Here is a 25,483-nt window from a genome sequence, read left to right on the forward strand (position 1 = left end):
TTAGTCATGTCATCGCAAAGTATTCCACCTCACTGTTGTTGATCAACGTACCCTGAGTCAAGCGACCAATCTCGCCATGGCCTTAGCAAAAATCAACGGATGTATGGAGAGCAAAAACGCAACTAACAAATTTTACTCACGGCGGGACTTGAACCCGCAATCTCTGCCTTAGGAGGGCAGCGCCGTATCCATTGGGCCACGCGAGCACCTTGAATGGATTAGTGCAAATATTAATACTAAATCAATATTTGGCTGGACATTCCGAGACATCTTTAGTGATTAACGTTGCTAGTGCTGGTGTTTAGGATTTTCAACGGAGGTTCTACTATGGACGACCCTAGAGTAATGAACGCGAGAACACGTTTACTACTACTTACTACTCTACTATGGATGTCCTTCACGAAGTCAAGAATTGCTACAAGCGATTCTTCAAGAGCAACGAGAGCGGTGGGTCTCCAACAGCAATAGCAAGTCGCAGAGGAGGAGACTTGGCTAGGATCGCGATGACACGTTGAAAAAATTCAATATAGCACACTCGCAAGCTTTGCTGGCAAGTAACGGACTAGGAAGGAAATGGAGCCTATGCAAAGGGAAGGGCAACGCAACAATGCGATCTAAAACCAATTTCGGTTGGCTGTGGAGCGGGTGGTATGAGACGACATCACGCCTCGGTTTATTTGTAGGTTTTGATTTAGTTATGCTACGCGTTATTTAGTCTGATTGGAGGAGGCAGATCGTGTCATCATTTGATCCGTGGTCATCGTATACGCCGTAACCCCGTATGTCGGCACCATAGGACATACATACTTGAAAGCGGATCCGTCATAGTTCTGCACTCTAGTTCAGTCAGTGACGCTACCGTGAGTGCGCTAACGTCAGGCTCTATGGCGCCGGGATCAGTCACCATGGCGTTCTTCCTCATCTTAAACAGCTTGCCCATTACGACGCTAATTGTAACTTCATCGACTTGGGTCTGCTGACAATATTTATTTAGCACTTCAGCCTGAATCAAAAACGGAAACATGCACAGTCTAATCAGCTGAATTGATCGACTTGTGTATAGAATTAAGTGCACACCCGTAACGAGACGAGAGGGGTGGGTTTGAGCTTTGCCAGCAAAGCTGGCATCTGCTTGTCCTGGACTCACGAAGGTAGAGAAAGTGCAAAATCAATTGAGTTAATCCAAGTGACAGTTTTCTCACAAGTGTAACCACCTTCATCCCCTTGTGCAATTTTACCATTGTCTCCAACGTCTCGACAGAATAGACACCGAGCCCGTCAATTCCCACCCCCACATCGTCTTCCAAGCAATTATACTTCGACCGCAGAGGTGTCGGCTTTGTGAAGTATATCCTGATTTACTCAGGTCGATGTAGATATCAGTGCTGTCAGCTTTTTTGCGGCTATAGGATAGATATCGTACGAGCGACGTAAGGTTTGATTTTAATTTTAGCATCAACCATCTTGAATTGTGCTAGAATATCAGGTGCAACAAAGTGAGGGCTGATCCATAACTGCGTTAGAAAACTAAAAAGAAGAAAATGAAGAAAAAAAAAACTGGTTAGACGAGTTATCTGAGATACCATTCATTTTTGTAGCTCTACTCGTCTGCGAAACAACTTTATTGGACTTTGACAACATCCTTTTTTGCTGGCGCTAATACTTGTGGCAGTGCTAGTTGGTTCAGTTTCGTGCCTGCCCTATTGAGGGTTACCGGTTCCTGACGGTATATACCGGTTCCCGAACCTGTCCAACACGATCCCGCGATGATTATGATACGTTGATTACGCCACTAGTGATTAGACGAGTAGGATGATTGGACGAGTGCAGAGTGTTGGTGATTGGATGACCCCAACGATTGGATGCAGACTAGGTAGTGAGAGTAGTGTAAGCTCCGATAAATCAATCACTTCAGAATCTTCCTTCTTCCCCTCAAGTGGTCTTCGCTCCGGTCTTCTTCCCCGAGTGGTGACTCCTCCCTTCGCTTCCTACAAGCCCTACGTCCTCCAAGATCCGTGACCTTTATCAGTTTTACTATGGTCTCGATTAAGTACGTGTACCGTTTTTGAAAAAAGTGACACGCGAGCCCTATTCAAATCCTTGTTAACATTGGATGTACAACATGCCGACTCCTCACATGCTGTATCTGACGTCATGATGTCGATTTTGGAGGGTTGTCCGAGTGGCCTTTTTATCAAGAGATTAGACAAAGCAAGTAATATAGTGAAGTATGCACGGTCATTACCCAAATCTAAAAGACGAAGTAAGTGTATTCAAATATAAAATGCACGCATCGTAGCCTTGTAGTGCTTACTACCCCCCTCGTCAAAACTAGTCCTTCCACCTAGCCAGTCTTGCATTCATGCACAGAACTGATCTCATCATCACTTCCAGCATAGCTTGGTTCGGGGCTCTCTCCTACTTCCTCTTCCTCATCTCTCTCGTCGTCTATGCATCGAGCTCGGCGCTTGCGTTCCCCTGTAGCTCTGTCTCCAGCGCTTGCTCCGGACGCTCGGTTCTGAATGCCGCGGCCGCATCGTGGGTGTGACCGCTTGTTTCAGCTATCTAACTTTTAGTACCAAAATCTGGAAACACGTCATTGTGTTCCCTGGGTAGTGAGGGCACACCGTATTGCAGAGTTACGTCCTGGATGTTTCACGATTAGTTTGACGCTCAACACACTCATCAGTATAAATACACGTACCGAGCTTGATCTGACTTGCTGCAGCCTTCGCAGTAGTACTTTGTGCCGCGGCGCTGTCCGATATGGCGCTTACGATTCGAGCACACGTTACATTGACGTTGACGACGCTTACGAACACCGTTCACAACCTGGTAGTCAGGATTCTCGCGTGGCTCGTGCTCAGCGGAGCAAGTCCTCCAGAGTCGCTTGTTTTAGTCGTATCAGTCTAGCCACAAAATTAATCAACACATATCAAACTTTTAGCATACAACATGTGTAACATACAACTCATATCTGAGCGCACAGCGTTCAAATCTAGAAGTCAAATAGACAGCATGTGCCAGGTAGAACATGTAGACGTCGCATTCTTCGAAATCCCTATCGGTCATCTTTAGCATCTCAGCATGCAGCTCCAGTAAAAAAAATCAGCATGTGTGGTTGGCTTCGCATCGCTTCTCTTCTGGGCGTCCCTGAAGACAATGTACACGTTCGCGATAGCCACACCCAGTAGCCCCATGAATATTGACTTGTAGTTCGTCTTGCACCAGGTTCGCAGTCGAATTGAGTAGCGCTGGAGACGAAGTTGATCGTGAATATCAACTCCGCCCATCCACTTGTGGTAATCGCGTACCATAGAAGGGCAAGGTATAACATTCCACCTATCCCAGCCGCCTCGCGAACGCAGATCTACGCAAGACGCACAACATAAATAGTTAGTGACCATTAACTCAGCTGCAATTATAGCAACGTACTGCAGGTTTCATTTCTCGGCATGCCCCGGCGGCAAAGAACTGCACCAGTTTCGGTCCCACCACACTAACCCACTCATGAGTGAACAATGTTGCGACAGCCATTCGTACTGTTCCATGGGATAGGCTCTTTGGGTGATTCGGTCTTTCTCCATGATTTCTTGTGGATGCTCAACTTTGTCTCCCAGTACTGTACCATACTATACACGTTGCAGTGCAACAACTGAAATCCGAATTAGACCCGACGTGTAAAACCGATCAGTGACAACTAAGTAGCATACCTTGTCGTGAGTAGGATTCAGAACAGCTTCAAGGTTTCGAATAGCAGCAGCGGGTTCCGTGTTAGATTAGCTGAGAGCAGACTTTTTGGTGGATTCCCCGCTTCAGCTGTGTATTCAGCCTTACCGCAATAAACCTCAAGTCTAAATGTTGGCAGTGATAGCATGATGCAATACAGTAAGATACAACATGTTGAACTTAAAAGAAATAACTGTGGGACCTTTAGAGGACTCGCATCATCGTACCTGAGGTCAGTATGCTGTCTCTGAACAGCATGTCAGGAACAGTTTTGTACCCAACTTGTGCGGCTTTGGCTTGAGGTACTGCCGTGTCGGGTTATTCCGGTTGCGAGATGGTAAAATCCCTTCGTCGAAGGAGAGGATGGGTGGTACCTTGTATCCACGAGGGAACGTTTCCTGCAGCGTGTCGATTACGGAGCGAATTTTCCACGCTCTATACGTCTGCGTTATCTGAGAAATGTAGATTAGCCATGATTTGCTCGAAACTGTTGAACGACATAAAATCCGAAAATATTCCCCTTGATACAGCCCCTTTCGTTGCTGATGACCAGTGGTCACGGAAACGGTGGCGGTGGGGATTTTATCATGCGTGCCAGTAACAGTCAAATCAAGCGCAAAATCTCGTGGGGCTTGATGTCCGGCTTTCGTGCTTCCTGCATCATGAACATCTTCTTTGTCTTCTTTCCAGGCGTTTTCTGCTTGCCAAACATTTTGTTCACACGGGAAGTCAAGTTCTGTGCAAAATATCGGTCCAGGGCCACTTGCTGCCACAAAGTATTGGGTATGAAATTTAGGGACAGCTTCAATGGTGATACAGCCATTGCAATAACCTCGTCCGTCGGTCCGTGCTCGTCAGAGTAAAGTCCATGATAATCTGCCTGCGGTAGTATGATCGTCTGGATATGCATACAACATCGTCATAGTTAGCACATGTTGCATCATACAGCCTCAATACACTTAATATTTTTTTTGCTTCCACGTACTTGTGGTGTAGTAATTCCCATGGCAACTCTAGCTACTAGTGTAGGTAGGATAAACCCACAACAATACGTCCACCAGAACGGTAAACGATGGTTCGGGCGTGATCTGAAGACGCAGACTCAGCACTTACACCGGGAAAGACTGGACCCGCAAATCGCTTATATAGGCCAACCAGTAAAATTAAGAGCACTCTACTAGCACGAGCAAAGCTAGTAACGTGTTATGAATCCTCGTGGTCTCAACAGCGAAAAAGGTACCAAGCACGGGTAAACCTTTTACGAGGGCACCGAGTGTTCAACACTCGACTGGAAGAATATATGGGAGGCACCTCGCTCTCCCCAACACGTGCAAATAGGCACAATAAAGCCGTCACGTAAACTTCCGATATATAATCGGCCAATACACCCACCCACTTGGCCTTGCCGGATGAACCCTCGCTAGTAAGCTTCGAGTCCACCGACAGGCATAACACACCCAAACAAGCTTATCCAGACGCTTACCTTGAAGCCGGACCTCGCTCGTGTGCTTGAGTGGAAATTCTGTTCTGTTATTCGTTATGCCCTTTCGGGCTCTTCCTAATATGCAATCCTAATCATGTATACAAATATCAAGTGAACTATGATCCGTTATGGATCGCTACACGTGCCAACAGTTACCTCAACTGTCCTTGTGCCTTCTCATGTCTCCGTCGAGCGTTCAACTGCTAGTCGCACCCACCGAAGAGTCGCTCGAACCGTCACCGAGTCGTAGTACCGTAGTCCGTCGGTTCTTGACCGCTGAATGTGAATCCAGCTTCACCGATACGAACCACCCGACTTGAGTGGCATCTTGGTCATAGTCGGACCCGACGAACGTTCAGTAGCGATGTATCCTTGGTCACCTTGTATCGTGATCACCACCTGTCGCATGACCGAGAGTTCGTGGCTTGAGCAACTTGAATGTAGCCACTTCAGCGATTACTTGGAAATCACTGCACCACATACTGCATGTCCACCCACTTGCCCGCATCTCGGCCATATTGCAGTTATCCTTTGCAAAGTCTATCATCGTTGCCTTGTATAGTAGATTTCACGGTCTGCTTGGTTGTACTTCGTCGCCACTCTCCGCACATACTACTTCACCGACAGCGTTAGCGTCTGCTGCAGCAACACCTTGTTCTTGTGAAGTCGTCTCATTGCCAGTATGGCCATCCATTTCCTCATCGCTTCAGTCCACTTTTTCGTCACTTCGATCTTCTTGTTCCCAGCGCTCACTTTCCGCATCATCGTCGCAAGAGCAGAACTCGGTTTCGGTGTCTTCACGGCCGAGGTTATCGTACTCATCGTTTTCTGCACCCAGCATCTCCTCAATACCTCAGAAGGAATAGTAGACGGTGGAGTGCCCGCACGGTTGTCGCCGATTCTAATTCAAATTGCATTTCATAATTCACAAGCGTTAGAATCCATACTTCAAATCATGCTGGTGACTCCACATGTTGTAAGAGGTGATATTTGTGGGTGGAATATATAGGTTGTACGTCACCATATGCTGTAGGCGACAACGTGTTATCACGTTGCAAGTACAAGCTGGATCATGTTCACGTTGTACATACCTACATGGAAGAAGTAGTGAGACACTGGATCATGTAGTATGAGACATCATAGCCCATGCTGTACCTTGGTGATTGCGGACACAATGAGCTTGATAGAGTTCTCGTCGTCGGGAAGTGGTAAAGATGGCACCGGCTTCCGCTTCTTCTTGTGTGGCCCAGTGACAATGGTTGTCTTCAGTGCATTTGACGTGAAAGGCGTCGTCGTTGTTGGAGGCGTGGCGCTCGATGTGTTCTGGATTGTCCTGATTTTCTTCTTCTTTTTCGTCTTTGTGTCAGCTATCTCATCATGTCGATTGCGCGCTTCTGTCATGACAGCAATTTCATCCACTTCCGCAGCGCCAGAAGCTGCACAACGATTCTCGCCGAAAGCAGCTACCCTCGCCGCCTTCCCTTTCTCCTTTGCAATCTTTACAGAGGTTGGCATCCTTGGTTTTTTCATATTCAGAGTCTTCAGAGCTGTCGTGGCCTTCGCTGCGGGCTTTGGTCGCGCTGTGCTGGTCTTCTTCCCGTAGGTCTTGGTTGCTTTGCTCTTGCACTTGCCGTTCTTCATCAAAGCCTACTGGCACTTGGCCACCACCGTCGTTTCTACCTCCTCCTCCTCGTGGTAGTTTTCGGGGTGGTCATGATCCTCCTCAGGGATGAAGTGACCGGCGTCGTCCTTTGCCATCCGCTTCACAGAGCCCTTCTCCAATCTGGCCACCGTCTTCGCAGCAACGTCGCGGCACTGCTCCGACACCCCCACTTCTGCGCGCGCAGATAGGCGAGGTCCTTAGTCATGGGCGCTCGAGATGATGGAGGTCGCAGCGGTGCCGTATCGTCTCCGAAATTGGCGCCTTCCTGTCGCCTTCCTGCAAGGAAGTCTTGATGCTTCTTGAGCAGCCGCTTCCGCTCTTCGATGATCTGTCCAGCCAAACGCTCATGGATGCGCTGCCTCTCACTACGCGTCTCACGTGCGGTGGGCTTCTCCACGACTATCCTGCTGAGGTTTCTTATTCTCTTCTTCCCAAATAAGGGCAGTGCTTGTATCCACTAGTTTCGACAGAGGATAAAGACCTGTCTCTATCTAAACAAGCCTACCCCCGTTCATTCCGAGTAGCGCCTGATTTTATGCAGGATTTGCTTAGACACAGCTTCGTGTTAACAGCCTCGATGCCAGTAGGTAAGAGAACAACTGCCCTCTTTAAATTGCCTTAGACACCGGAGCTGGCTAAATACATACTCCTGAATATCTATCAAGCCGCTTCTCGATTATGATGGATCGTTATATTGTTATATACTCAAAAAGAATAAAATAAAGGTGCTCTTCTTGGTTTCATGTAGCTCTATAAAATGTCAATGTCGGGTCTCACAGAGAAAAACTAGACGAGGACCGTTTTCATTCAGCATTAACAGGACAAACTAAGAAAGGCGATTCCGTAGATATCGCAGTCGTAGAAAGCGCAAAAGTGCCGGGATAGTAACGCTTTGCCTATAGCTCTCAAAAACATGAGCACCATTCCACCACAGTTTGCAACGTCTGTGCCTTGCGTACCTTTGTGATGTTCATCATAGAGCATAATCCGCCAAAGAGGTCCTTGGCCTCGTCTCTCACATGTAGTATTTGGAATTATGATGTTGTAGCAGATTAAACACCGTGGTGTCTCTGGTGTTGGCACTAACTGTCGCCTTGAAGACCCCGTACTCCCTCTCGATCTGCTTGTCCATGGCGTCAATGACGGTTTGCTTGAGGTGCTTAACCTCCCGGCAGACCTCGTTGATCTCAGCCGTTGACAGGTTAATAAGAGTCTCCAAAGACTCGGCCTGGAGTTAAACGGGGACGAATAGACATCTGGCATCAGTATCTTCTTCTCGAGATGCGATGAGTTGAGTGGTAAGCTCACCGCGCGCGGAAGATTGGGTAAAATATCGGGGAGAGGCTGTAGCGCCGCCAACACTTGGTCGAAACCGAGAGCATCGTTCAGGCGGTGCTAGGTGTGGACGTCGCTTTGAAGATGGGGTGAGATACTGAGCTGAACTTAGTGTCGAACCATCAGCGTCAGATGCAGCAAGAGTTGTATCCACCGTAGCGTTGATCGACTCCGCGAGGAAATCGCGGAGTGACTCCATGGTGAACGGCTCTGGAGGTTCAGCGTCAGCTGGCGGAGCTATGAAAAAAAAGCCGAGGGTGTAGCAGGTACTGAAGCAGCAGTTGCTGGAGCAAGCACAGGATCCATCGGAAGAAGCGTTTTTCTTGGCAGCGTTCGTTGCAAGCGGTGGATACTCAGCCGAGCGATCGGGGTCGTCCGGCCAAAGTTTCTGATGTTGGATAAGATGTGATGAAGAACCGAACAATGATCGGGAACCAGGATAGTAAGACCTACCCCTTAACCCCCCAACGCCCACGGCGTTTTTGGCCCCATCTTCTTATTTTCAATCATGTTGTACGATACAGCATGTTAGAGACAAGATTAATTTGATTTTACTATGGTCTCACTTAAGTACGAGCCCGGTCTATGCAAAACGCGACATGTGTCCGCTCTACAACACGTCAATCATGTTGTATGTACAGCATTAGTAAGTGACTAATGCTGTATCCGGCAACGTGTTCACAGTATGTCAAGTGCACTTTTTATCTAGAGACGGAGCATGTGAACAGAGAGCGGAATGTATTGGGGGACTCATCAAGTGCTTCGCTAGCTTCACTCAACATAGGCTAGCCTCCAGCTTACATGTTCTCACTTACGATTCCTCATTTTTCGCGCTGTCGCCATGGCCGCCATCAGCCGCGCCCTCACCCGCGTCCCCATCAGCAGCTGCATCATCACCTTGGACAACTCCTTCGTCCGAATCTTCTTAGTGTTCCCCGTCCCTCTAGTCGTTGCGTCGCTTCCGTTTTTCAGTTGTGCCACCCGGACGCCCTCTTCCTGCTTCCCTGTTCTGGATATCGCGGCCGCAGCCGCGCTGCGGCCGCTTAATTCGATTTTTCCATTTGTAGTGCCAAATCTGAAAGCAGGTCGTTTTGCTGCCGGAATTATGTTTCCATACTTTGTTGCACAAGTATGTCCTACAAAATAGCAAACACAAATTAGCGCAGTTGAATACCATGGCAAGTTTGCAATGCACACGCGTACTGAGCTTACTCCGATTTGCTGCAACCGGCACAGTAATACTTCGTCGCTTGGCGTGCTCCAATGCGGCGCTTTAGAAGCGAACAACCTTGCATTGGCGCTCCCGTCGCTTGAGCACGCCATTGACAACTTGGTAGTCGGGGGATTCCAGCGGCTCGTGTGCAGTCGACTGTGGAGTAAGTTCGACGGTGGTCTCGGGATCAGGTGTTTCCTACAGGCATGCACGTCTTCGCATTAGAACAGGCCGTATTGATACAACATATAATTCAGATACAGCATGTGATGAATACAACATGGTTCTGCTGGAAGAGATACGAGTGATATACAACATGTAGTGCATACAACAGGAAAACATACCCGATCGGAGAAGTCGGCTTCGGTCATTTGCATAATTTCGGCGTGGAGTTCAAGCATGGACTCAGCATGAGACACTGGCCTCGCATCAAATCTCTTCTGCCCTTCCCTGAACACTATATAAGCATTTACAATCGCGACGTCCACAAGCCCCAAAAAGATACTTTTCTATACTTCTTGCACCATGTTTGGAGTTGCAGCGAGTATCTCTGGAGACGCAGTTGGTCGTGAATGTCAACCCCGCCCATCCACCGATGATAATCGCGCACCATGGATGGGCAAGGGACCGCAGTTCGCCTTCCTCTGCTTTGTTTGGTACGTCGCACTTCACATCACAAACAGCAGTTAGCATCGACATAATATAGGAACAATAAAATCACCCCAACTTACTGCATGTTTCCATTGCTCGGCTGGAGCCTGTTCCAAGAAATTGGACCGGTTTTCGGTACCACCACATCATTCCTGTCATGAGAGAACATATCTTCGCGACAGCCATTATTGTTGTCCCGTGTGGAATGCTTTTCGGGCGATCGCGGTTTTTCTCGACAATTTCAAGAGGATACCCCACTCTATCAGCTTGTATCGTCCCAATACTGTACACGTTGCGTCGGAGTAGCTGAAGTGCGAGCTGGACCGAAGTATAGAACCTGTCTGTCACGTCCAAATGGTGCACGCTGTCTTGTGGAGCAGGCAGCACGGCTTCCAGGTTTCGAATCACAGCCGATGGACCTGTATTTGGATCAGCATAGCGTACGCTTTCAGGAACATTTCCACATTCTTCAGTATGTTGGGCTTTTCCGCAGTATACTTCAAGTCTACATGTTGGAACATACAACAAATACAGTTACTAACAACCCGTCAGATACAACATGTTCAACTCGCAATTTGTACCGGATACAGTATGCAGTTTCCGCGCAGCATGTTAGGAACAACTTCGTTCCCCACTTGTGCGGCTTCGCCCTCAAGTAATGCCGCGTAGAATTGCTGCGATTCCGAGATGGAATAATCCCTTCGTCAAAAGAGATTACGGGTGGTGTACTGTATCCCCGGGGGAAGATTTCCTGCAATGTGTCCACGACCGACCGTATTTTCCAGGCTCGGTCGCTGGAAACACGTGTGTCTGCGTTGTTTGTTAAATGGATGTTGGCCATGACATGTTCGAAGCGGTGTCGAGGCATGTAGCCATTGAAAGTTCCTCGCGGTACGGCCCCAACAGACTTTGTGCACCAATGGTCGCGAAAGCGGCGACGATGCGGGTTCAGCATTCGAGCCATCAACAAACCCAGCACATGGATGATCTCGTGAGGCTGAATATCATCTTTCCTCGACTCTCTATCCATAAAGTCCTCCTTGGATGTCTTGCCTGGTGTTCTTTGATTCTCGAACATGCTATTCACACGAAGTGTCAAATTCTACAGAAAATATATGTTTGATTCTCGTGCCACTTTCCTCCACAGGTCTTTCGGCATAAAGAACAGGAACAATTGCAGCGGTGAATCCGCTAGAGCGATGACTTCATCCGTGGGTCCGTAACTTCGAGCGTAAAGACCTGGATATCGAGAATCAGGAGGAAAGTCCTCTGGGGTCTAAAGGAGAACGATACAACATCTCTCAATCAGAAACATGCTGTATGATACGACATGTCAGACCCCGTGGAAACGTACCGAGTATCCATCCATCAGATCGCAGATCGCTCATGTTGGATTCGCTCTTCGCAAACCCCACCATGTCTTCTTTCTCCAGAACGTTCCAACTGCGACGCACGTGCCCGCCATCTCCAACACCAGTGGACAACTCAACGTGTTCCAGATCCTCGTTCTGGAGTGGTGCAACAGGCGCGTCCGAATCATCATCGCTGTTGTCTCTGTTGTCATCCAGCTCTTCATCTTCTTCCGCTCTTGTAGACGCCTTCGCACGTTCCAATTCTTCGTCATCGTCAACGAAACAAATTTCAGTTTCAGTGTCATCACAATCTGAATCCAGCACTTCAAATGCCACATCTTCAGGAGTGCAGGACACCGGTATTGCCTCAATTGAACTGGGAATATGAGAGGACGGCGCAACCGAGGCTTCGTTGCTATATGCACATCAATACAAAGTAAATACAAATTAGCAACTATGTCATGCTGTATCTGCTGAATGCTGCTTTATACAACATGTACACAGACCGAATACATGCTGTATCTCGCAACATGCTGTACCTGACTTCGTTTCGAGATGTTGTATCTGACGGCAAATGCGAGGTGGGAGGTTGATCACGTTGGATCGAACTACATGAAACACAACATAATGTGAGTACGTGGAGTATCATACAACATGACAACATACCTTACCACGACATCAATGCATCCACGTTTCTCGAAGTCTTCGGAATCGGAACTGGACGAGTCTTCTCACGCTCAGCTTCCTTCTCTGTAACGGGATACGAACCCATGTGTACCCAAGTTACATGAAGAGTGCCCAGTCACTCTTGAGATACCTGGTACATGGTACCAGGGGCTCTAGGAGCCAATCATTGCATATCTACCTAGATTCAGTATAGGTAACTTATAGTTTGTATTAGATAACAAGCTAAGTTTACCTATAAATACATTCAGTCTTAATCGTACCCTCAAGTGAGTACTTCGTCCCCTTCAGACCAGGGACACGTGAACGGTCGTTCACTTAGAGTTTGTATACTCTAGAGGAAATAAACTTCCTCTGCACAAGGTGCTGTGTGACCCCGTCACATTCTCAGATATTCTTCTCCGCGCCCCGCTCCGTGCTGACGCTCCCTCCACTTTCAATGCAGCTGCGGCCTAACACCGCTTCCTCGCTGCAGCATTCTTCTCCGCCTTCGCCTTCTCCTTCGCCAGCATCGCCGCACTTGGCTTCCTCGTCATTTTCGGCTGCTTTGACGCAGCAACCGGCTTCCGCTAATTCACCGGTCTTCTTCGAAGCTACCTTCTTCTTTGGCGCCGTCGCCTTCACCACCACGTCGCTCTCGATGTCCTAGTCCACGTCATCTTCAGCAGGGATGTAATCCTCATCATCGTCCTTGGACTTCCTTGCCACTAGCGCCTTCCGGCCACTTCCTGCCACGGTCTTAGCGGCCACAGCGCTACGTTGCTCCGAAATAAGGCGCTTCTTGGCCTTCAGGTACGCTAATTCTTTCCCCATAGGCGACCGGGGCGTTGAACGAGGAGCCCGCTGCGACGAGCGAACAGCAGACAGAGCTGCAGTCTCGCTTTCCCCAAAATTGGCATCCATGGATCGCTCTCCATTCATATACGCGACGTGCTCCTTCTGTATACGCTGACGGTCTTCGCTGCTAAGTCCTTCAAGGCGCTGCAGGAAGCGCTGATGCTTGCTTCGCGTCTCCTTGTGCGCCATTTTGCTCCTCGTAGAATCTTTCGAAATGAGGGGTTGGTGGAATGTCAGCCACCAGTGGGGGGCTTATACATGCACTGTTTCTATATCGAATGTACCTACCCCTGTGCATTTGCCCTTGTGCAGCGGTTTTGTCCATGATTTGCTTATACTTGATTTCACTATATTTTGGCCATTTTCCGAGCCAATCCCTATACAAACATGCTGGATGTACAACATGATTCATGCTGTCAGACACAACGTTTGGGCGTTGGGGGGGGGGGGGTTAAGCCCGCAGGATCACGTCGTCGGTGTGGCATGATTGCTTCGTGCGGGCGATGTAAAATCTGGTGGAAAGCGCCACAAGGACGGGACTCACTACGAGACATGGCTGCACGGCGAAAGAGACTTGCAGAATGATGCAATCTCACAACGGGCACCAATGGCGTGGCTTCCATTGCGACAGGGGCAGTTGTGGTTCAGTGATTTCCAAGTAATCGCTGAAGTGGCTACATTCAAGTTGCTCAAGCCACGAACTCTCGGTCATGCGACAGGTGGTGATCACGATACAAGGTGACCAAGGATACATCGCTACTGAACGTTCGTCGGGTCCGACTATGACCAAGATGTCACTCAAGTCGGGTGGTTCGTATCGGTGAAGCTGGATTCACATTCAGCGGTCAAGAACCGACGGACTACGGTACTACAACTCGGTGACGGTTTGGGCGACTCTTCGATGGGTGCGACTAGCAGTTGAACGCTCGGCAGAGACCTGAGAAGGAGCTGAGGTAACTGTTGGCACGTGTAGCGATCCATAACAGGTCATAGTTCACTTGATATTTGTATACACGATTAGGATTGCATATTGGGAAGAGCCCGAAAGGGTATAACGAATAACAGAACAGAATTTCCACTCAAGCACACGAGCGAGGTCCGGTTTCAAGGTAAGCGTCTGGATAAGCTTGTTTGGGTGTGTTATGCCTGTTGGTGGACTCGAAGCTTACTAGCGAGGGTTCACCCGGCAAGGCCAAGAGAGTGCGTGTATTTGGCCAATTATGTATGGGAAGTTTACGTGACGGCTTTATTGTGCCTATTTGCACGTGTTGGGGAGAGCGAGGTGCCTCCCATATATTCTTCCAGTCGAGTGTTGAACACTCGGTGCCCTCGTAAAAGGTTTACCCGTGCTTGGTACCTTTTTCGCTGTTGAGACCACGAGGATTCATAACACGTTACTAGCTTTGCTCGTGCTAGTAGAGTGCTCTTAATTTTACTGGTTGGCCTATATAAGCGATTTGCGGGTCCAGTCTTTCCCGGTGTAAGTGCTGAGTCTGCGTCTTCAGATCACGCCCGAACCATCGTTTACCGTTCTGGTGGACGTATTGTTGTGGGTTTATCCTACCTACACTAGTAGCTAGAGTTGCCATGGGAATTACTACACCACAGTAGTTGGAAGTGACGATGACGTCGCCAGTGCGTACTCTGCATGTGAAGGTGAAGGAAACGGTACGTTGATGATATGCAACTTAGCAATCATACATATGCAGTTTAGGTGAATATGCTAGTTATCTAACAATTGTATTTGTACTTTTATTGGCAGATATTCAAGCTGATACTACCGACAATTTGAACACAGCGCGGTGTGACGATGCACAATCGGAATATGGAGCACATGATTCGGGGTCCAGGCAGCAGATGGCGATTTACTATCGAATGTGGCAGAGACTGGATCTGTATTAGTCAATGAATGCCCATCAGAATCCAATTCTAAGCAAAACCGCCTGGAGATTTCACTTGCCGAGAGATTCATGAAGGAGATGGGAGGTCGCGATGCCGTTCTCGATGGAAAGCCAATGAAAGACGTACTCAGAAACTTTTTGGAAACGGGGTGGCGGCCTGTACAACAACCAGATATTTATGCAACGCTTCAGCAAGCGTACGCCGCTGTCGACAACCAAGCAAACTACCCTAAGTTTTAGCAAGGCTACGCTGGACCTGCACCTGAAGTTATGCGTCCTGGCGGCTCACCTGTGGCATCATTCTTCTACTTTCTTCCCGTGGGGTTGTCGCAGCCCATAGCCATATGCTCTAACAAGAACCAACGCGATAGGATGGCCCAACGTGTGGAGGACGCTTACAAGCCCCACATAAACAAATTCCGACTCAAACCAGACATGAAGAACAAAACCAAGCGTGGCATACATCAGCAACTGCAATCCTTCGCTCCCATCATGCACCATGATCTGTGTCGCTCAATGGGGCTACTGATCGCGCGTTCTATAGCTCCAAACTGTGAAAAACTTGCTAACCATGGAAGACTACCGACGATGGTGCAATATTTCGTGGTGGATTCAGTTCTGTTACGTCTTCGCGACAGCCGTCTGTATTTCAATGACAATGATGACCCAAGAGCCAAGACGGATCGCGTGTGGAAGATCCTCAAAGCCGTTGATTTCCTTCAGAAGACATTTCGTGAAGGATACGATCCTCCTGCCGAGCTACCATTTGACGAGGTTATTCTTCCAAGCCGCAGCGGTTTCATCAAGATGATGGTGGATATGATGGCAAAACCTCATAGGTGGGGCACCAAGCTCTTCATGTTGTGCGCACACTGCGTAATGCATAAGATATTTTGTTCGCAGTTCGAAGAACTGTCGTATGCCCACTGTTTATGAATGTCATGGAACAACATTCGAGCGACGTTCCATATGCTTCACTGAGCAGATGTCGTGGAATGACATTCGATCGACCTTAGGGTTAAGAGTCCAGGGAGTCGACCCCTGACGCTCCGGATGATCTGTGAAGGACGTGGGCGCTGGCCTTGTTGCGCGCACTCGCCTGTAGCGACGTGATGAAGTTACAGGTCCAAGCGGACGAGAACGGTACGATCGTGGACTCCAAAATTGGTTGTTCTCTGGTCTGTGGCCACTGAGTGGCTCAAGGGGAATCACGTGGAAGGGTGTGCGATGATCAAGAACACGGGCATCACGTCGCGCATAAGGAAGTAATATCCAAATCAGCATGGGCCATTTACGATCACTAATATAGTTGCTATTGTTACTATGCCAAGTAGCACGAAGTGGTGTAAAGTGATGCACCCGTGATTGTAACGAATTGTAAGAAAAATGATGTTTGGCGCTGCAAGATCAATGAAATTGCGGACATGATGGATGGAAGGGTTCTAGACAATAAGGAGAGCATGCAAAGGGCAGGTGGATGATGCACCTGAGAGAACACTGAATCTTTATTGCTGCAATTAAAAAGTTTAATTGACGAACTAAGCCGAGACAACGCCATATTGCAGGGTATATTGCGTACTCGACCGACACGACTGGAGCACGGTGGTGTGTTTCTGAAGCTATCGACGAAAGGGCTGTATGAGAACTTTCACTTAGGCTGCGCGAATGGTACGTGTATGATGTGTTTTTTCTCGATCACTCCTTTTCGTCTGAAGCTATGCGCTAGCGGGTGGTTTCGGTCGTACAGTACGCCTCTACATTGGGCTAAGCCTGTAACAGTGCGATGATTCGAGGCGCATAGCCTGTCATTTTCACACAACAGATCGTAGTAAGTCACATGTGCAATTACCTCGTTGTAGTTCTAAAAAGATGTTAATATTGTGAAGAAAAATCGAAAAAAACTTCAAAAAATAGTCGAACTGCGAATCCCCCGGGCCATCACCCGGGTCCCAAGTTTTGGCTCTAGATTTTTCTTATCTTGCATTATGCAGGAGACTAACAAAGATTCGGGATTTGAATGATGCATATATGCCGGTGCGAGGTCTAGTGCGGCAAAAAGGAACACGCAAGTGACAGCAACACTATGGACAAGAAAGATGGGCCTGCTGCTGTAGTGCGGAACCTGAGAGCTGGGTTTGGTGACGTGCCGTCTCTTGAAAGACGGCGCATTGTCGTTGATCTATTTTACACCTCAGGCTCGCTAGACATCCAGCTACTGGTGATGGGCTTTTACAGTGTTGGGATGATTATGACGAGTCGACTCGGATTTTGCAAAGATATTTACGACAAGAGAATGAAAAATCCAGCGAGCGTTGATAGAGGCTCGTGCAAGATTGTGGAGTTGACGCAGATACATATCATGCACACAATTTGTTGGTGTGATTCGAAACCATTACACTTCCTAGCTACTGGTGAAAGCGTAGAGCACCATCGCGCTGTTCAGCGTGATAAATGTGGTGAAGAACATGAAGTCGTCGACCCCGAGTCATTAAAGACTATCACAAGTTCATGGTGTGTGTGTGTGTGTGTGTGTGGGGGGGGGGGGGGGGGTCGACGTTAATGATCAGTTACGCTTGCAGCTTATCCAATTCAAAGATTGGTTACGTTTCGAAAAACCTACAGGGGGGCTCGTGTTGGGCTTAATTGACATAGCTATTGTCAATTGCTACATTGTGCACAAAGCCTACCACCAGGCGAAGTCAACCCCACCGCTGACTCACGTGAAGTCCATCAAGCGTTTGCACAATGCGCTATGCCAACTACAAGAAGCAGACATGTATGAAGCAAATACGTTTCTCCACCGGTATGACGAATTACAGTATTGATAGTGTCAAGCGAAAGCTGTGTGTAGGATTATAACGTGCGAAAACGAGATAATTCCTTATGCAATAGTAGCGCATCCCCACTGGTCTATTGATAGTGCAAGAATTCTGCAGCAGATTTTAGTTTCACTTTCAAAGATGAACTCGATCAACATGACAGCACTGTGCTCTGTAACCGTGACAGGTCGGCTGCCGCGTCGGACAAGGGCTAGACCAAAGAATCACGTACAGGCGGCTGGTGTGGTGCACATTCCTGAAATTAACGATATTCCAAATCTCTATTGTCACTCTTTGAGAGGCTGTGTTTCCGATTAAAATTAGTTTATAATGAACGAGTACATGTTGTCATGTCGATACGTGTTACTGACTCCTACTGCCACCACGACAGCGTGGAGGAACACAATCCAATCGAGAACAAACGCGAAAATATGGGTTAGGCCATTGACACAGCTGAAAACGCAATACTACCGACCACTTATTTGTTAGCTTGTCTTAATTCAAATATCAAATTTGTATAGGATAAACCCCACATAGAAGACCCCGTACATTATATGACCAGAAATAGTTCCACGGCGGCTACGAGCATCTGACTGCGGTCGATGGTCACTTTGGCTGTTCTAACTGGCTCACGAGAAATTATGGTCGAGTACCATGAGTGAAGGAGTGGTGGTTGACCATTGTTGTCACTGACTGATGGAGAAAGAGAGTTTTGCTGAGAGTAATACGAGCGTGCTAAGAACTACTCGTGCATGCGTGCACGCTCTATGAGTGGCTGTGTCTACACAGTCAGAAGACATCTCGGGGGTTTTGAGGCTTGCGGTGCTTTCCCCTACAACAATACTTAAACAACAAACAATATCATTATCCGATTTCCCTCAATTGGGTCGTGCTTCCTTTCCTGGTGTACCACACAGGCACAGTGTGACGAGGGTGCGGGATTGTATTCTCCTAGTGGCATACTTAATTATGTTTCTAGCTAAGTTTCAGAGCGTCTTCGTGCGTAGCAAGAGTTTATAACTGTGGTGCGTACTGCCAGTATCTTTAAAAACAAATGTAAAATCGGTACAGAAATGAAAGGGTTCAAAATGATAGTAAAAGCGCTAAAACGTGTAGCCATTTGATAACTTTTTATCGTATGGGTCGATTAACTCAAACTATACAGGACACAACATACTCATATTGAGAAACTCTGTAGTTTTATGTTAAGAAGAAGGTGTTAAATATCTTCGGAACGCTGATATGATAAATCAAAACTGACACTTCAGAAATCTCTTTTAAACTGGCGTGTTACCGTGGACGCTATCGTAAAATGATCATATTATCTAAACTTAATCGGAGGTGGTATTATTGTTACGCTATCCGAAAATGGCCATACTAACTCATCTGCGGTATTTTCAATAACAGTAAATCCAATAAAGGCGTATATTTCTGTCTAAAATATGATCTGAACGCAGCGCTGGCTTAGAGTAACGTCTACACGGTTTACAACTTTTACACCATCCACCGGTCCGGGTTTTGTCCAAGAGCACATCGTTGAGCATTCCTGCTAAACAGACGATTGAACCATGCATCATCTACGCACACTGTGTTTCGCTGTTTGACAGGGCTCAAAACGTCGTGATCCCATCGAAATTATTCAGTGCTGTCAGCATTAGCTCACTTTCCAATTTCTAGTCTACCGCCAATACGACGATGCTGGTTGGAGCTGTTCTATCTGCTATCACCCTGCTAGCTTTCGCCCCGACCGCCGATGCCCACGGCAATCTCAAGGAACCTCCAGCGACGTTCGAAGATGGAGCACCTACCGTCGAATGGGTCACGATGATTGACAACTACTGGGACATCGGATCTGGTGGTGACCAAGTCGGCAAGTTTAAGACCATGGCCAAGGAGAAAGGCATGAGTGTGAAGGATGTCGTGCTGGACATGGTCAAGGACAAGAAATGCGGCTATACACGCACGGACGTGGACCCTAAGCCGATCCCCGCGGACGGAAAGGTTAAATGGTGGGGCAACGGCGGTGGAGGCTTCACTCACGTTGGTCCGTGCGAGCTTTACATTGACGACAAGATGGTTCTTCACGGTGACAACTGTGAGGAAGACTTTCCAGGTGGTCCCGACGGCTCGGAAAAGATGTCGGAGATGCCCGTCGACTTCTCGTCGTGCAACGGCAAATGCACACTGACAATCTACTGGCTGGGGTTCCAGAATGCGCAATGGCAGGCGTACGTTAACTGTGTTCCTCTGCAAGGAAGCGGCTCAGCGACGCAAACGCAAGCGTCGACTGGTGGATCTGGCGCTGAACAGAAAACCCCTGAGGCGCCTGTTAAGTCGACTACTGGTTCAAGAACGGAGGAACAAGCGCTGGAGGCTCCTTCACCGGAAACGCAGTCAAAGAAAAACTCTTCAAATGGGGAAAAGACTCCGGAAGCTCCTGCGACTCAAGCTACACCAGCTCCAGCTGATGAAAACCCGGCAGAGAAGACCCCGTCAACTGAGGCGCAGACGACCGAAGTTCCATCGTCGGAGGCACAGGACACGAAGTGCAACGCTCCTGCTCGTCGTCTCCGCAAGAAAATCTCGGTCGTTTAAAAGTCCAATGCCAATCCGTGCACAAGACTGCTTGGAAGCTGCGAGTTGCAGAACACAAGGAGTTTACGTTGATGAAGTCACTCAACAAAGTTGATCTTGTCTATCCTGTCACCTCCTTGTAGCCAATGTGGTTACCTTCCACCATTTTCGTCTGATAAATTTCAAGAACATGTTCTAAATTCAGTGCCATAAACAAAACCGCACGCAATCAACGATGTCTGCCACGTGTTGGACGCGAGTAACTATTGCTACTATTAATAACAACTGGCTGTTAATATACCGGTGGGCTTTTGCCATTCTGCTTGGGGCCCCGGTGCTGGTTATACAGACGAATCTGTTTAAGATCAGGTAGTTTATCGTGATATCCTTTCGTACTTGATAGAATTTATTCCACGGAACAAGTAGACTTGCTTTTTGAAAGGTCCCTTGACAATGGTGTCTAATTTGAAACTTGATACAATGTGGCAGGTCTACGGTATGTCGAGCGTTTTTCTGGCATTCACCATAGGCTCAATAGTGTTGTTTCCGAAATTACTAAGTTTTGCCTTTTAATGAGCTGCGTTCCTCTCTCAGGAGGTGGCGGATCGACAACTCAAACGCAGGGATCACAGACAAGCTCGCAGACTTCGGATACGTCTACCACCCAGGGTTCTTCAGCGGAAAAGGACAAGGGGCAGTCTTCAGCGGCAAATGCATCTCCAACTGACCAGCAATCGCCCTCGACCGAGCAAAAGGTGACCGAGGCTTCAAAGACTGATAACAAGGACAACGGATCTCCGTCACCAGACCAAAAGAAAAATGAGACACCAAACACCGAGCAGAAGGAAAACGAGAATCCTAATAACGAGGAAAAGAAAAACGAGTCGCCAAACCCCGAACAAAAGGAAAACAAGTCTCCGTCGCCCGACCAAAAGGATAATCAGGCCCCATCGCCCGAGCAACAATCTCCTCAAGCACCTTCGCCCGAGCAACAGTGGACCCAGGAGCCTTCGAACAACCCGCAACCCACGACAGCTCCCCCTCCAAGCCAGCAGCAATGGACGCCGGCTCCCGCAAACAACCCGAAACCAACTCCAGCGCCTCCTTCGAGTCAGCAACAATGGGCCCCTGCTCCAGCTCCCGGTGACAACAAACAACCGACTCAGGCTCCGTCGAATGAACAGCAAAACGACCACCATCAGCAGCAGCAGCAGTAGCAACAACAACAACAGTCTCCTTCGACTGAGCAGCGGTCTTCGGTCGATTTCAACACGTTAAATGGAGGAACCGGCACTGTCCAGCCTTCTACGAATCTCCATCTGTAGACAGTGCATCGGTGAACTGAATACCTCGAATGTCCCATTATCTTCGTTATTTCGGTCGCAAATCTGTATATGATCTGCCTTCGTTTCCTACGTTTACAGATCTGGAGGATCGAATCGTTTTACATAAACCGCCGCATGATAACAATGGGGGACCATGCACACATCGGCATCAATACATGCCATCCAGGTTTCGCAATGTGAACACGAATAACATACATGCTTTAGATTTTATTTCTTTTCATTGTGTTTTTTGTCGAAATCATGCCTTGGGTCAAATAGATTTGCTTTTGGTGAAATGCCTCAGACAGCCAAAGTACTAGGAGCCCATGTTTTCTCTGGAGACGAGAGTGACCTTCCATTTTCCTACGTTTGTAATTAGAAGCAGGGTCCATGCCTGGTACATTGTAAGCCGATTAGAAATAATGTGAAATACGCTTTTCGTGGTGACAACGCGATAGGGTGCCAACTGTATTCTGTCGGTATAGATCGCCGCACAGTGAAACAATCCTAGCGCTAAATTCTCACAAGCCATTGCCGTGGACTGGCTGTATTATCACTAACACCAGCCCGGTAGGCGTCTTGCTCTGCATAATAAAGGTAAATATTATTTACCTTTATTTCCTTTGCCAGACTGAGTCCCCATTTCGTACTAATCCAAAGTTAAATCAAGCGTATTCAAGTTGAAACTCATATTGCACAAGAGGAACTTCGACAGTGCCGGATCGACTCGTAGATGTTGCAGTTGCGATGCTGGTGCAGGAGGTGCATCGGCGTAGAAAGTTCCATCATTGTGGCAATCCTTCCGAGCTTGCAGGCACACATTTATTTAAAACTTCAGAGGTTCTTCGGAATAATTTTATTTTACTAGAATGACCTTCTCAAAAACCATAGAGGATAATCCTCGTATATAGTTTAATCACGGTTGATTGAAAAACTCTACCTCTCGGTCATAAGAAGCCTGTTTCTTGTTGCAGATATTGTGAATTCCGCCAATTTGGGTCTTTTTGAGGCGCGTGAGGACAATCGCCCACATAAAATTCCAAGTCATTAGTAGAAGCCACCAAGTCTGTTCTTGCCACGTGTCAGATCTTGTTTCGTGCTTAAACGGGGCGGCATACGGGATTGTACACGCTGGGCGAGTTGAGGGCGATTCATCCAAAGAACCGCCCCAGGAAATATTGAGAAGAACTGAGAATAGCAGCATCTTTCAGTAATGTGAATTCACTTACATCATCGTTACACGCCAAAAAGTACTGCTGATCATATATCGCCACACTACAGACTTTCCAGAGCTGTAATATTCATGAATCTATCATCTACATTAGAATTGTCGCTTCATTAGACTTTCCTCTCTAACATCGCGGCTTTAGTGCTAGACACGCGAGAGGTGGGCCAAGAATCGCCCTGCATATTCCTTACGTATGACCCAAGGGGCACGTGATACTTGGACAAAAACGCTAATCGACCTCTCTTTTAGCTCTTCGCTAGAAATTATAATAAAATTACTAGTGTAGGTACGATGCACAGTACTTCATCAACATAGTCTCGCACCAGCACATCACGAAGCGAGAGCATAGCTCAAACCATGAAAAATACATGATATATACGGAATTGAAGTAATTCTACTGTAAATTCAGTGCGGATCGATCCTCACGCGACAATTCAAGTCTCGGAATGTCATGCAAGTTTTGAAGAATTGGTCGCGATCCTCAAGGCAAAGCAAAAGAACGCCACAAACGTGTTGTAGTGGAGGTCTGCCTTTAGTACTAAAGTTTAGTACACAATGGGGTAGGTGAAAACCGCATCCAAAACTCTGAAAACAGTATTTAGAAGCAGCAGATAAAGAATCAAATATTGGTGGCACCTCATACAACTTTCGTGTGAATAGCTCCTGCTTCATCCAAAACCTGTCTCCGAGACAAGTATCGAGACACTGTCTCGATACTTCACATGCTAAGTAATTGGCTGGGAGGACGTGTGTCGTCAACCTCAAACTTACTCTGTACTAAATATTCTGCATGAGTAGCGATTCCAGTCATGCGGTTCGCCCATGTACTCTAAACAAAGCACTCGTAGAACTTGTTTAATGTCGCAGTTAGCTCTCTCCGCGCTTTTGTTTATCCAAGGACAGTAAGCTGTCCGAAAATTCATAACGCGTCTTCAGGCGCATACACAGATAACATAACCTCATTTTGGAACCGGCTCCGAGACCCCTGGAATTCCACATCTGCTATGCCACGCAAGTATCGCCTTCACGACTTCTGCACTGGTCTGGCTAGGATAGGCGGCAAGCTCTGTGAAGTGCGTCGCCTCGTCCTTTAGGACTAACAGGTAGCGGTCTACAGCGAAGCTGTCACCCAGAGATAGTCAAAACGTAGTGCACCATTTCGTTCACCGGTTCAATACCCCCCCCCCCCTTTCAGTCTTTGAATCACTTTGCCTCCTTACATGTTTGCACATGAGACCCGTCACCACATTGCTGCACAAGGTCGTGTTTTAACGGTGTCAGAGCTAAAGAGAAATCTTGAAGCAAGGAGAAACATGATTTTGAGGTATTGGTCAGGTGGAAAGGAATCGAGCCAATCGAAGACTCGTGGAAGTCCGCACTTCAGCTGAGCAAAGATATACTGGTGCTATCAACACAATTTGCGATAGCTACGAATGACAAACAGTCCAGCAAATGTGTTGAGGAATACATCAAGCCAAAGTCGAGGCCGTCAGAGTGGCCGCCACCAAAGCAAGGAAAGCGTAAGTCGCGAAAGCAAACATGACTGGTCAAGGCTGGGCGGGGCAATGAAGTGAGAAGTCACTCGAAGGCAAACCTATTCCCATTCATTGGGTATTGCATCCCATGCGCTGCCATGCTGGTAATAGGAAGCGAGGAGTTACGAAGCCACTACGTAGCCGACAGGCCGTGGTACTAGTGAATGGGAACTTCTAAGCTAGAATACCAAAAGATTTTAAGTTCACCAGGAAGCACCGGCTTCCTTCGCGAAATATTTTACATAAAGACCTACAGTATTGCCGTCATTTTTTTTTCGCTACGCCCCGCAGCTGGCCTCCCCCCCCTTTCTAGAAGGAGGTCAAACCGACGTTTCTTGCTTTTATGTATGACAGTATTTCTCTGAATCAACAACGTAGTTAAGCAGTAGGAGCTCATTTTCCATCATATTCACTTCCAGGCTTGTACATACAGCTTAGCATCATTGACGAAGTTGTCCTAATGCAACGATTTGATATTTCTTGATATTCGAGGTGTTTTTCGTGCCACGCAGCTCGCCTAGAATCTCCCAATATTCTGCGTCTGGAGTTCCTGCCGCCAAACGACTGATTAATAACCCCAAAACTCTTGCACACACAGGCATGCCTAAATAATATGAGCCACACTTTCTTTCTGCGCTCGACATTGGAGTAACTTTCTGCAACTATTGTCCATTTGTTGGCCTTCAAAGTACAGGGTGAGCTGACAGGCTGCGAGGTGGTAGGCTACCCAAACGTGGTACTCCGTGAGCGATCTCGCCCTTATCTCGCCGGAATGGTTGGGGGAAATAGCGCTTTCTCCATTTGTCGATTAGCCACCGAGTCGGGAATTGACCAGGGTATTCTATGCAACTTGGGATGCGCTTCAAACACTAAGTCCCGCTCATTATAAAAGCTCCCGTTGTTAAACGATCCGTGTCCTTTTCTACGTTCTCTCTGATGCCTCATAGGCCGCTACGTATCAATGCAGCCATTTTCCTCCTTCTACAGCGTAATGTGATCGCAGCCCTTCTCGGTAAGACCTTTTTGACCCGTGATCTCCCTATGTCCACCTAGACAAAGTTGTTCTCCAGTTCTATCGGGAGTCCCAAGGAAACTGGTTTTTGACTTGCAGGTTTTCTGCTATATCCAGCCATCACTGGGGACTCAAGCAGAAT

At 47.7% G+C, this 25,483-nt stretch overlaps 6 protein-coding genes and 1 non-coding gene across 7 annotated transcripts; 2 read left to right on the forward strand and 5 right to left on the reverse strand.

Moving 5' to 3' along the window:
* Nucleotides 1–133: 133 nt before the first annotated feature.
* On the reverse strand, nt 134–206 carry PPTG_20534. Its single transcript has one exon. It is a non-coding gene; the product is annotated as a tRNA-Arg (tRNA).
* Nucleotides 207–4,333: 4,127 nt separating this feature from the next.
* PPTG_07503 (hypothetical protein) lies at nt 4,334–4,735 on the reverse strand (the record flags this gene model as incomplete). Its single annotated transcript, XM_008901778.1, has 2 exons — nt 4,334–4,627; nt 4,715–4,735. The coding sequence occupies 2 exons, from the start codon at nt 4,733–4,735 to the stop codon at nt 4,334–4,336; spliced, it is 315 nt and encodes a 104-aa protein (XP_008900026.1).
* A 1,089-nt stretch (nt 4,736–5,824) lies between these two features.
* On the reverse strand, nt 5,825–6,853 carry PPTG_07504 (hypothetical protein; the record flags this gene model as incomplete). Its single annotated transcript, XM_008901779.1, has 3 exons — nt 5,825–6,113; nt 6,308–6,327; nt 6,368–6,853. 3 exons carry the CDS (start codon nt 6,851–6,853, stop codon nt 5,825–5,827), a joined length of 795 nt encoding a protein of 264 aa, XP_008900027.1.
* Nucleotides 6,854–7,890: 1,037 nt separating this feature from the next.
* On the reverse strand, nt 7,891–12,198 carry PPTG_07505 (hypothetical protein; the record flags this gene model as incomplete). Its single annotated transcript, XM_008901780.1, has 13 exons — nt 7,891–8,103; nt 9,078–9,326; nt 9,414–9,431; nt 9,499–9,621; nt 9,768–9,880; nt 9,948–10,089; nt 10,155–10,181; nt 10,333–10,579; nt 10,656–11,153; nt 11,220–11,343; nt 11,429–11,841; nt 11,966–12,034; nt 12,098–12,198. 13 exons carry the CDS (start codon nt 12,196–12,198, stop codon nt 7,891–7,893), a joined length of 2,337 nt encoding a protein of 778 aa, XP_008900028.1.
* A 557-nt stretch (nt 12,199–12,755) lies between these two features.
* Nucleotides 12,756–13,136, reverse strand: PPTG_07506 (hypothetical protein; the record flags this gene model as incomplete). Its single annotated transcript, XM_008901781.1, has 1 exon — nt 12,756–13,136. The coding sequence occupies one exon, from the start codon at nt 13,134–13,136 to the stop codon at nt 12,756–12,758; it is 381 nt and encodes a 126-aa protein (XP_008900029.1).
* Nucleotides 13,137–19,362: 6,226 nt separating this feature from the next.
* On the forward strand, nt 19,363–20,262 carry PPTG_07507 (hypothetical protein; the record flags this gene model as incomplete). Its single annotated transcript, XM_008901782.1, has 1 exon — nt 19,363–20,262. One exon carries the CDS (start codon nt 19,363–19,365, stop codon nt 20,260–20,262), a length of 900 nt encoding a protein of 299 aa, XP_008900030.1.
* Nucleotides 20,263–20,813: 551 nt separating this feature from the next.
* On the forward strand, nt 20,814–21,458 carry PPTG_07508 (hypothetical protein; the record flags this gene model as incomplete). The annotated part of the gene is made up of 1 exon (XM_008901783.1): nt 20,814–21,458. The coding sequence occupies one exon, from the start codon at nt 20,814–20,816 to the stop codon at nt 21,456–21,458; it is 645 nt and encodes a 214-aa protein (XP_008900031.1).
* Nucleotides 21,459–25,483: the final 4,025 nt, after the last annotated feature.

The sequence above is a fragment of the Phytophthora parasitica genome (assembly GCF_000247585.1).
Source record: "Phytophthora parasitica INRA-310 unplaced genomic scaffold supercont2.12, whole genome shotgun sequence".
Lineage (NCBI taxonomy): Eukaryota > Oomycota > Peronosporomycetes > Peronosporales > Peronosporaceae > Phytophthora > Phytophthora nicotianae.